The sequence below is a fragment of the Equus przewalskii genome, chromosome 12 (genome assembly GCF_037783145.1).
Source record: "Equus przewalskii isolate Varuska chromosome 12, EquPr2, whole genome shotgun sequence".
Taxonomy (NCBI): domain Eukaryota; kingdom Metazoa; phylum Chordata; class Mammalia; order Perissodactyla; family Equidae; genus Equus; species Equus przewalskii.
In genome coordinates, this window is record NC_091842.1 from 33,771,296 (window position 1) to 33,783,477 (window position 12,182).

The following is a 12,182-nucleotide window of genomic DNA, read 5'->3' on the forward strand; positions in this document are numbered from 1 at the left end:
GCGCAGCTGCTAGCCCGTAAGATGCTTTCGTGCAGGGGCCGGCCAGGTGGCGCAGCAGTTAAGTTCGCACGTTCCGCTTCTCGGCGGTCTGGGGTTCGCTCGTTCGGATCCCAGGTGCGGACATGGCACCGCTTGGCAGCCATGCTGTGGTAGGCGTCCCACGTATAAAGTAGAGGAAGATGGGCACGGATGTTAGCTCAGAGCCAGGCTTCCTTAGCAAAAAGAGGAGGACTGGCAGTAGTTAGCTGAGGGCTAATCTTCCTCAGAAAAAAAAAAAAGATGCTTTCGTGCAAACTAGAAAAGCTGACCTTTGCTTGGACAGATGCAGTTCCCTCCAGGGCGTGCAGCTGGAGAGTGGAGTGCAGAGCACCCGAATCCAGCACAGCAGCAGCTTCCTAACTGCTTCTTTGCTCCGACCCTGGGGCTCTTCACTTCATCTCTCTGAGCATCTGTGTTCTCATCTGCAAAGTGGCTCTCTGTCCCCTTCTTATCTTGCTTCTTTTCTTTGGGCTCATTTGTCCCAAGGCAGATGTTATGAGTTGACTTGTATCCTCTCCCACAAAGATATATTGGAGTCCTAACCTCCAGCGCCTCAAAACGTGGCCTTTCTTGGAAGTCGGGTCTTGGCAAGTGTAATTATTAAGATGAGGTCATACTGGAGTGGGGTGGCCTCAATCCAATATGACTTGTGTCCTTATAAGAAGCCGGCCACGTGAAGACGGACATGTGGAGAACACCATGTGACAATGGAGGCAGAGACTGGAGCGACGCAGCTACAAGGCAAGGAACGCCAAGGATGCCAGCTGTCATCAGAAGGGAGGAAAGGGGCCTGGGATAGCTTCTCCCTCCAAAGGAGCCCTGTAGAGACGTGACTTTGGACTTCTGGCCTCCAGACTCTGAGGGATAAGTTTCTGTTGGTTTCAGTCACCCGGTTTGTGGTGCTGTGTCACAGCACACCTGGGAAATTCCCACAGCAGGTGACGGCTTTCCTCTATTTCCAGCAGTATCGGTATCACCCGACTGTGCATTAGTAATACAGACTCTCAGGTCCCACCCAGACGTCCCCAGAATCTTCATTTTAACCACAGACCCGGGTAATTCGTATGTGGTGATTCATACGCGTCCTACAAAAGCTGGTTACTCCGCAGCACAAAGGCACTGTTATTTCTCATAATAGCTGGCATTTGCTGCCCACCAGGCCATAGCCTAAGCCTTTTACCTGCATTGTTATTCTTTTGTAATCTTCCCAGCAGCCCCATGCCGAGGGTACTGTTATCGGTGCGCACGGCCACACGGGTGTGCCGTGCGCGACTCCAGGGAGCACGATCCACAGGGCCCGTGATTGAGTGGTGCCCCCTGGTGGTGTGCAGCGCAGCAGCCCAACTCTCATCATCCCATTTTACAGATGAGGACACACGGAGAGAAGTCACTCGCTCAGGGTCACACAGTTCTTCATGGAGGAGCGGGGATCTGAATCCGGGCATGTGATAATTTGCGTCCGAACTTGGCCCTACGACCCTCTGCTCAGTGCCCCCCACCGCACTCTTTCTAAAGGAGAGTCGGTGAAGCCAGCGTCTCTCCTTTCCCCCCATTTCTTTTCTCTCTCTCTCTCTTTTAAATTGTGGTAAAATACACAAAGTGTAAAGTTGACTGTTTCAACCATTTTAAAATGAACAGTTCAGCGGCATTTAGTACATTCATGCTGTCATGCAACCATCATCACTGTCTAGTTCCAGAACATTTTCACCACCCCAAAAGGAAACCCCGGACCCATTAGCAATCACTCCCCATTCCCCCATCCTCCCAGCCCCCAGCAACCTCTAATCTGCTTTCTGTCTCTATAGATTTGCCTATTCTGGACATTTCATATGGATGGAATCCTACAATACGTGGCCTTTTGTGTGGCTTCTCTCACTGAGCATCATGTTTTCAAGGTTCCTCCACATCGTAGCAGGCGTCAGAACTTCATTCCTTTTTGTTCATGTATTTTTTTTATTGTGGTTAAATATGCATAACATAAAATTTACCCTTTTAACCATTTTCAAGTGTAAGTTCGGTGGCATTAAATGCATTCACGTTGCTGTGTAAGCATCACCGCCATCCATCTCCTGAACTTTTTCATCTTCCCGAGCTGCAGCCCTGTGTACACTAAGCAAGAACTGCCCATTCCTCCTCCCCAGCCCCTGGTAACCTCTATTCTGCTTTCTTTCTCTGTGAATTTGCCTATTCTAGATACTTGAGTGAGTGGAATCACACGATATCTGTGCTTTTGTGTCTGGCTTCTTTCCCTTAACCGAATGTTTTCGAGGTCCGTCCACGTTGTAGCGTGTGTCCGCGCTTCGCTCGTTTCTCTGGCTGGATCATCTCCTGGTGTTGGGTAGGCCACGTTGTGTTCATCCACTCCTCCGTTCACAGACATTTGGGCTGTCTCCAGCTTTTGGTGATGCTAAATGTTGCTGCTGTGAGCACGCGTGTACAGGTTTTTCTTTGAAGTCCTGTTTTAGCTCTTTGGGGCTCTCCTTTCCTTGGAAAACTCTGGGTCTTTAGCTAAGAAATCTGGCCCTTGATTCCGGCAGCAGCAGGAGGCAGTGGGCTGTGGCTGTGTGGGAGGGAATCCACCGGGATGCCCCAGGGAGAGCAGCAAGCACCCCCTGGCAGGGCCCAGCCTGGGCTGAGCCCCCAGGGGCCACGGACTTGTCCCTGGGGCTTCACTGTCATTTGGCTGTTGAGCACAGCCAGCCTCTGAAGTTGGGATGTGTCTTTAAAAAGAAAGAACAGAAACAAGAGGGAAAATCGTGGCGAGCAGAGGGAAGTCGGTGCTTTTATTCCCTTGCACATGTGCTGACCTTTGCCTCAAAGCTGTGAGGACTCAGCAGCCAGCATCTGCCCAGACATGCCAACAGTCCCAAAACCTGCCCATCCTGGGCTCAGGTGTCCCGGGAGGAGGAAGGCGTGGTGTCGTTCGAAGCAAGAAACTGGAGTCTGAAGGACGGTGGAGCTGACATTGCTTCTGGAACATTCTAGAGAAGATCAGATTCCACCCAGACAATTCATCCCCTGCCTTAGCCAGGGCCCCCAGGTTCTGAAGGGCTTGTAGGGGTCTCTGCTTTTTCAGAGGTGGGTTCCTTCAGTCCCTTTCTGCTTTGTTCCTGAGACTGAGTAACTCGTATTCGAGCATGTGAATCATCTGGGGTCTTGTGCAAATGAAGATTCGGGCTCAGGGGGGTGGGCTGGGTTGGGGCCACCCATCCTGCATTTCTAACAAGCTCCCAGGGCATGTGGGGTGCTGGTGGCAGGGAGAAGCGGCCAAGGGACGGGTGGACGTCCTCTTAGCTGTTCCCCCTTGCACCGGGGCGGCCCCCTTCCTCCCCCGTCTTCACAGCAGCACGCTGCTGTTAGCAGAAATGACTCTTAAGTGGGCGTCAGTGCCGCAGAAATAAATGGCAGCACCCTGCTCATTTTTAACAATGGGGAAAAACATCTGTCTAGGAGAGGCCATCCAGAAAGAGCATCACTGCTCAGGGCTTTTTCTCACTTTCTCCCGTTCACAAAAGTCTTGACCATTAATGAGTCAAATGATAAATGAGTGATATTAGCCACAGCCCCCAGAGGCCCCCTCTAATGTCGCATCCGAGGTGTCTTATCTCCCGGAAGCCTCAGATGTCTGGGGTAAATGTTGTTGTCCTGTTTCACAGATGAGTAAACAAAGGCTCTGAGCCCTTTAGTCCTTGTCCCTGGCCGTGGACTCAGCAACGATGGAGCACGAATGGGGAGCCAGGCCCTCTGGCTTTCACTGTGCCCCCTGTCCAGGTTGGGGCCAGGCTGGGGGCCAGGTGGGCATTTGTACTCCATATAGGGGTGGCGTTTTTTTTTTTTTTTTGCAGAGGGACTGGTAAGCCCAGAAGAAAGGACCTGCTTTCTGTGATTTTTCTCATGCATCTCGTGTGTCCAACTGTAATGACCAATTACTCAACTGGGGATTTTTAGGTCTGAATTTTTTTTTTTTTTTCACCACAGATGGCCCCCAGAATATCAGCCCATGGGCTTGGTTTATTCTGAAAGGTGTCTTGCCTCAGTGCAAATGTGATTTCTCTATATTTCTATTTTTTTAATGCAAATTTACATAAAAGTACAGAGAACAATGAAGCTGGTGTTCCCATTGCCCAACTTCAGCTGTGATCAGCACATGGCCTGCCCACGTCATCTTCACCCCCAGCCACCCCCCACCCCCGGGTTATTTTGAAGCAAATTCTAGACATCATCTCAGATGCTTTCTTTTAGTGGCAAAGTAAACCAAGCAGGAAAGATGCTGTCTTTCCTCCGACCTTTGCCACAGGGAAAAGCAGACAGCTTCCCAGAGTGTCAGACAGATGGCTGAGAATTTAAAATAGGATGTTTGAGGAGGAATTCAAGCTGGAGACAGTCATAAAAAACCAGAGTATGGTTTTCAAAGTAATTTAAACAAATAAAGGGCGACTTTTAAGGATACCGTTGGATGACTGCTAAATTTAGGATTGAATCAATTTTTCCCCCAAAATCAACCTCTCTTGGAAGTCTGTGGGAAAGGCGAGATGGGGGCCCATGGGACACTCACTTTCCCCAGTTTTACTGTATTTACTCTGTCCAGGCAGAGCACGCCCCCGGGCTGTGTCCATTTTTTAGAGTGGTTTTAGATTTACAGAAAAATTGCGCAAAAAGTCCAGAGAGTTCCCATAAGCCCCTTCTCACTCCAAAGTTCCCCCTGTTGTTAACATCTTGTGTTAGTGTCGTACGTCTGTTAAAGTTGAGGAACCAGTATGTTATTATTAACTCAAGTCCAGCGTTTACATCAGGGTTCTTGCTTGGTGCTGTGCAGTTCTATGGGTTTTGACAAATGTGTGACAAATGTCCACCATCACAGCATCGTACAGAGTGGATTCACTGCCCTAAAAATCCCCTGTGCTCCGCCATTTCATCCTCCATCCCGCCAACCCCTGGCCACCACGGATCTTTCTACTGACTCCATAGCTTGGCCTTTGCCAGAATGTCATATACAGTCATGCGCCACATCACGATGTTTCGGTCAACAACGGACCGCACATATGACGGTGGTCCCGTAAGATCAGTACCATAGGGCCTAGGTGTGTGGTGGGCTGTGCCATCTAGGTGTGTGTGAGCACACTCTGTGATGTTCGCACAACGATGAAATCGCCTAACGACGCATTTCTCAGAACGTGCCCCGTTGTTAAGCAACGCGTGCCTGCAGCTGGAATCATACAGCACACGGCCTGTCCAGACTGGCTTCTTTCACTTTGTAACATGTATTTCAGGTTCCTTCCTGTCTTTTCATGACTCGGTTGCTCATTGCTTTTTAGCGCTGAGTAATATCCCATTGTGTGGATGGACCACAGTTTACCCATTCACCTATTCCGACACTTCTGAGGAGCTTCCAATTTGGGGCCATAACGGGTAAAGTTGCTGTAAACATCTGTGTGCTGTTTTTTGGGCAGATCTAAGTTTCCAGCTCATTTGGGTAAATACTGAGGAGCGTGATTACTGGATGTGTACCATGTAGAATTTTTAGGGTAACTTGCAAACATTTTGGTCAGGGACTTAATCAGAATTTTTTTTTATCGCGATGTACTGTGCATACGGTAAAGTGCACTCATCTTAAGTGTACGGTTCAATGATTAGTTACACACGTGTACACACGAGATCAAGACGTGGATCATCTCCAGCCCCCAGACGGCGCCCTGTGCACCTTCCGGGTCACCACCCCCTCACCCATCCCCAGAGATGACGCTGCCCTGATTTCTAGCCAATCCGTTGGCTCTGCAGCTTCTCAGAGCAGATTTGTTTTTTCAGGGGAAGGGACCAGGAGTGGCAGTCTGCTTCGTTTTGTTTTGTTTTGAATGGAGACTAATTTCATCACCAGATTGTTCCTGCCAGCCTGGAGCAGGGGTTGGCACACGTTCTGGGTCAATATTTTCGGCTTTGCAGGCCAGCGAATGAGTGAGCGTGGCAGCGTGCCAATATAACTTTATTCACAGGACCAGGAAGTGGGCCACAGTCGGCTCTTGGGGGGAGTTTGTGAATCCAGTATAGGGCGGCGCTTGTCCTTGGTCAGATTCACGTCCAGGCGCCACTCCAAATCTGTGCCCGCGTGTCCGGGGACAGGGGCAGCCTTGGGCACATTTTGAGGCCTCCTCAGGGGCCTTTCGTGCACATTCCAGGCTGAGGAGCTTCTGCGTTTCCTTGCGAGGAGGAAGCCAATAGGTGTGCTGGGGCTCAGAACTGGGAAAGTGGGTTAAACTTGAACCAAAGCGCATCAAGACTCTCCCCACCTTGGCCACACTTTAAGAAATCTCATTTCCACCTTTCTCCATCTGTCTTTCTTCCTCCACTCCTTGAGGTCACAGACTTCTCCCTGGCCGGTGGAGGAGAGCCTTGGGTACCGAGTGGAAGATGCTACCTGTTAAAGTCGAGGGATGTAGGTTCTTCAGTGAGAGCGGAGGGAGGCGCGGATCTGGACCATCAGGGGTCTGGGGGCATCCCTGCAGACATCACAGTCCGCCCCTGGGGAATCAGACAGAGAAAGCTGTGGTCAGAGGGGAATTCTACTGTTTGGCTCCTTGGAGGTGGGACAGTTTCGAGTGACTTGAGGGCTGAGGTACCAACAGCTGTTCACAGTTACTGAGCCTGGTCCGGGTTTCAAGCACATTATGCGTCCCACCTTCACTTCATCTCCTTAATGTCGTTGGAAGTGGCGCCTGTTGGCATTCCCATTTTACAGGAGCAGAGACTGAGGTGTCGAGAGGTTACATAGCATAGGGAAGGGCCATGGAGCTTCTCAGAGGACGTGAAGCCTGGCAGCCTGGCACCTCTGCACGGTTTACCTCCCGAGGGGGGACCAGGTGGGTGCCTGGGAGGGTGGAGTTGGAAGCCAGTGGCTTTGAGAGATGGAGGTGATGTCACCGTGTCTGTGTGTGCTCTGCGGCTGCGGAGGTGGCCGGAGAGAACGCTGGGAGGACGAAGGACCCCATGGCAGGGGAGGGTGGACGGGCTTAAGCCACGCCCTTCACAACTCTTGAGACTGGAAAACTGACGCAAGACCGCATTAGTGTAGCTGGGGACACAGGGGGTGCGAGCTGCGGGGGGCCGAGGGAGGCCTCGCACGGCTGCCTGGGGAGCACCCTGCATAAAACAGGATTAGAGCCGTATTTGAAAGCGCAATTGGCATCCTTCTCTACTTGCTTTGGGCTTTGTTTGAATCAAATAATAATAATAATAATGCTTTCCATTACAAGTTAAGGGAACAGTCAGTTTCCAGGACCCAATTAAGCAGAACCTTCCAGCAACTGGAATTTTTTCTGCATTTTATTTCAGGAAACCACAGCCAAAAAAAGAAAAAGCGGGCGGGCAGGGGATTTATTCGAATGCATTAACTTCCAGGTTTGACCCTGGATCAGTGTAGTCGGGTCTCTCGGACATCTTTTAAGTCTGTCTTGTTCTACAAAGACAACAGATGTTCCCCGTGATCCTTAACGGACTGATTACAGGGTTTGACATGACAGACATTTGCCAAGAATCTTAAATGCCGGGCGCTATCGGGGATATAAAATTATCTAAAATGTGGTTTCTGCCCTCAAACAATTTTCAGTCCTCGCAAGAGGACTCATCTTCAGGGTGAAGGGGCCAAATTGTATCGAGTCAGTTAGTTGAAAGAGCCTCAATAAGATTTAAGGCAAAAAGGGTATAAGAGACTCCCAAGAGTCTTATCTTCTGGAACATTCCAGATTTGGAAGTTCTACATGATCACGTCTAATTCTTAAATGCCGGCTACACCTCCCAGGCTGGCTCTTCCTCCAGGCTGCCAGGAGAGCTCAGCCTCCGAAAAGCACGGATGAGAAACGTTCTGGTGAATGGCCAGTGTTTGGGGCTCTCTGCCTTTGGAAGATGCAGACGTCACTATAAATTGTGTTTCTGAGCCTTCGTTCACAATCCCTCGGGAGTCAGAAACGCACGGTTCTCTAGGAGCTGACGCTGCGTACTATGACCTCACAAGCAGCTCCTCCCCGCTGCAGGCCTGCGGGTTCCCTCTGATCATCCCAGAGTTTGCAAGCTGGCGGCTCAAGGACTGGCATAAAACAGCCTGCAATATTTTATTAACATAATTAGTCGCCATTATTTAAAAATCTGATTTCCCATCCCAAGTCTGGATTTCTGGCTTCTTGTGCAAATATCAGGTCGGCATTACAGGGTGAGGTATGCTGAGTAGCGTCGCCTCCCCTTCCTCCCTACACTGGGTGGCACTTCGATGGCCATCTATCCTCGGGCTTGCTCTGTTGCTTTCTTGCAGTTAAGTGTTTTTGGATACCTGTACTCTCCCGAGGTGGATTCCAAAGAAAGAAATAGAAAGCTATGAGTGTCTTCTGCCTGGCCCATGTCACCCACCGCCGTCACCTGCGTGACCCCTGTAGGTATTCGCTATCTGTTCTAGAAACATGCATGACCCTTGTTAATGACCTTCCCTTGGGCTCCTGTCTTTCAGACTCTTTTTTTCTTAAAAAAAGCAATTGATGTAGGATGAGTGTATTCCCCTTGGTTCTCTCTTCTTCCGTGTCTACAGGCAGAGTGAATAAGAACCATCTTCCTCTAGGGTAAATTTCATCATTCAGGTGCCACTCACTATGAGCAGCTATGAGTTAGACCCGCCGCCTTCACGTCATGATCACTTCCCTCTGTCCAGGAACACGCATTCCCCGATGACATGAGACTCTGCACCCGTGGGTGCATGTGGATTCGGCGCCCAGTTACTGGCGGAATAACCCGACCTTAACCTTTAGGGAACTGGTCATTCTCGCTGCAAGGTGGGAAGGTGTGACCCTGGTCACGTTTCATTTCAAAGGTGACTGAGTTTCGGAGAGGGCAAGTGATATTTGGGATCGAGGCAGGGGAAAGTACTGGATTCTTCGAGAGGGAGAGAAGAAACTGCTAGTGTAATGATGACTGGTGTGGCCCTTCTTATTTAGTGATGTGTCCTCAGGGCTACGGCCCCACTGAGTTTGGGCTTGAAGTGCACTGGGGGGAACATGGAAAGTCAGAAACCATGGCTTCAGCGACTGCCCTTTGGCCCTGGACTGAGGGGGCGTCTGGGTTCTTTCCTAGGCACCCCTTGGCCACTTTTTTCCACCTGTTTTTCCGAGTGAGTGCCACTGTCACCTACGTGTGCTGTGACTGGTTCAGCAGAAGCTTTGTGGGCTGTTTTGTCACTGTGCTTCTCCTTCTGTCCTTCGACTTCTGGTCTGTGAAGGTAAGGCCCCCTTGCCTGTGACACCGTTGCTCCCCAAACACGTGGGCTGCGTTTCCGGGTGGTGACACTGCTGATGCATGCGGCTGATTTGGGCCAAGAGGTACTTTGGTTTAAATTGCTGACACACACTTAAGAATACTGAGCCAGCATCACTTTAAATTAGAGAAAAAACACATTATTTAGTGTTGAAAAAATGGCTTCTGAGTATGAATTGTCATGGTTGCAAATGTGTACCAGATGAGGGTGAGAATTCCATAGGGCTTTGGATTTTTTGGTAAAATTTACATATAATATATTTAAAACATATATTTGGTGGTAGGGGGGATCCTGTCACTTTTCAAGGTAAGCTTAGTTAAAAATTAGAAGCCTTGAAACTGATTTTGGGGAGCCACACAGGTCAGTCCCGCCCTCCTCCTGCTCCCAGTCCAAGTTCAACATGAATCGGTGACTTCATCTTATTCTTCGATGAAAAGATGACGACGCTCTCCTTGCCTGTGGCACGCTTACAGTCATTTTGTCCACCTTCCTCAGAATGTAACCGGAAGACTCATGGTCGGCCTTTGCTGGTGGAACCAGATAGATGAAGACGGGAAAAGCCACTGGATTTTTGAAGCCAGAAAGGTATTGTCCGTTACGAGTCATCGAACTAGAACCGGAACACGGCTGTGGGAAGTTGCCGTGGGTTCCGCTTGGGCTTCGTGCTGATCTGATTCCCGCCCTACGCAACGCCCATCGCTGCTGGCGCTCCGTTCAGAGTCGCGTGGGAGCAGAAGCCCATGTGAAATACACGAAAGTGGCAGCATGCTCCTTTGCGACCATTTTCACGGTTTTGAAAACGGAATCTCTTTCCTGCCACAGGTCACTCCAAATAACATGGCTGCCACGGAAGCTGAGGCGCGAATCTTCTGGCTTGGCCTCGTTATCTGCCCGATGATTTGGATCGTGTTCTTTTTTAGCACCTTATTTTCCTTGAAGCTAAAGTGGCTGGTAAGGCAACACCTTGACTTTGACGTTGCTGTGACATCTGCACAGAACCACTGGTGGCAGGAGTGGGTTTTTATTGATCAATTAATTGATGATGGAAACAGCTTTATTGAGATATAATTCACATAGTAGGCAGTTCACCCATCTAGTGTGTATAATTCAATGGCTTCTAGAATATTCAGAGTTGTACAACTATCACCACAATCAATTTTAGGATATTTTCATCACTGCAAAAAGAAACCCTGTACCCTTGAGCCATCCCCCATTCCCCCCGCCATGCCTCTGTTCCCCTTGTTCCCACTAATCTTTCTGTTTCTATAGATTTGCCTATTCTGGGCATTTCCTATATATGGAATCATACAACATATGGTCTTTTGTAGCTGACTTCTTTCCCTTAACATAATGTTTTCGAGGTTCATCTGTGTCGTAGCAGGTATCATAATTCTTTTTTATGGCTGAATACTATTCCATTGGATGGATATGCCACATTGAGTTTAGCCACTCATCTGCTAATGGACATTTGGGCTGTTTCCACCTTTTGGCTCGTCTGACTCATGCTGCTACGAGAGGGTTTCTAGAAAAAGCGTATGGCATCCTACCTTGGACAGGGAGCCCCTCCCAGGGAACCCTAGCCTTGGAGTTCTGAAGTTTTATCTCAGAATCATATTTCATTGCCATGATCTGGTTCATTCAATGAGAAAACAGAATATCCACAGACAGTATAGAAACAACAGCATCATTAAGTGTGGGCTCTGCGGTTTGGATTCTGGCTGGACCACGCATCAGCTCCGTGACCTAGCAACTTTGGTTTCTCTGTGCTTCAGTTTCCTCCCTGTCGAACGGGATGGTCATGGCACCAGACTCTCGTGTTGTTGACAATTATGAAGTGTCCACGAGTACTGTAGGCGCTCGATAAAGGTCGGCTGTTACTACTCGGTGTAGGCCAGAGCCCCTTTGACTTGGTGTGGGACGGGCGTTTCCACACATGCCCTGAGAAGAACCCCCTTTACTCTGAGTACAGGCCCTCGTGATAGCTGGGATTTCTCTCCAAGCCGCTAACCTGTACGGCTACATCCTTTGTAAGATGGGTGGCGAGAGTGACATCAGCAAAGTGACGGCCAGTTTCCTGTCCCAGACGGTGTTCCAGACGGTGAGTTACTGAAGTCTGACTCCTGGACCTCTGCTCTCCAGACGCTCAAAGTTAGGCAGGCCTGTTGGCAACTGCTGCTTTTAATGTTTCCCAGTAGCAGCCAGCCTGCCACTGTTTGGTTTTTCTCTATCGTGGTAAAATATACATAACATAAATTTACCATTTTAACCATTTTTAAGTGAACAGTTCAGCGCATGAAGGACATTCACACTGTCATGCAACCGTCACCACCATCCCTCTCCAGGACACTTCCATCTTCCCAAACTGAAGCTCGTGCCCTCCTCCCAGCTCCGGGTAGCCAGCATCTCCTTCCTGTCCCTGTGAATGTGACTACTCCAGGGACCTTGCATAAGTGGAATCATACTATTTGTCCTTTTGGGACTGCCACTGTTAGTTTTAGGTGATTTTTTAAAACTATACTATTAAGAACCACAAAAATTTTTTCTTTTAACCTAGCGCATATTTCCAGAAGTGAGAAATAGTCTTTTAGATTTGACCGTGCTCATGCTGAAGTGGTCTGTGCCATCTTAAATCTGAACCGTGCTGCTTTGGCGGGATATTGGGCAACAGCTCTGTGTGGTCGGCACATTGTGGGTTGGCTCTGGCCTTGAGTCAGCAGAATCAGGCCACTCACGTGTGAGGACAGAAAGCCATGTCAACTCTTCCCCTTGCAGGCCTGCAGCGACTTCCAGAAGCCTGGCCTCGAGGGGCTGGAGATCCACCAGCATTAGGTAAGAGGTGGGATGGAGGCGGCAT

At 49.5% G+C, this 12,182-nt stretch overlaps 1 protein-coding gene across 9 annotated transcripts in view; it reads left to right on the forward strand.

Annotated features, from left to right (window-relative positions):
* The window catches only part of TVP23A (trans-golgi network vesicle protein 23 homolog A), a 39,065-nt gene that overhangs the window by 17,620 nt on the left and 9,263 nt on the right, over positions 1-12,182 (forward strand). For all 9 annotated transcript variants that reach the window (XR_011524514.1, XR_011524516.1, XR_011524513.1 and 6 more), the window contains 5 exons: positions 9,148-9,292; positions 9,824-9,913; positions 10,151-10,279; positions 11,298-11,426; positions 12,101-12,157. Coding sequence is in view for 6 of the 9 variants with exons in the window: in XM_070566781.1 (XP_070422882.1) it covers positions 9,148-9,292; positions 9,824-9,913; positions 10,151-10,279; positions 11,298-11,426; positions 12,101-12,157 (550 nt within the window). In the remaining 3 variants the exon portion in view is untranslated. The remainder of the gene's footprint in view (positions 1-9,147; positions 9,293-9,823; positions 9,914-10,150; positions 10,280-11,297; positions 11,427-12,100; positions 12,158-12,182) is intronic.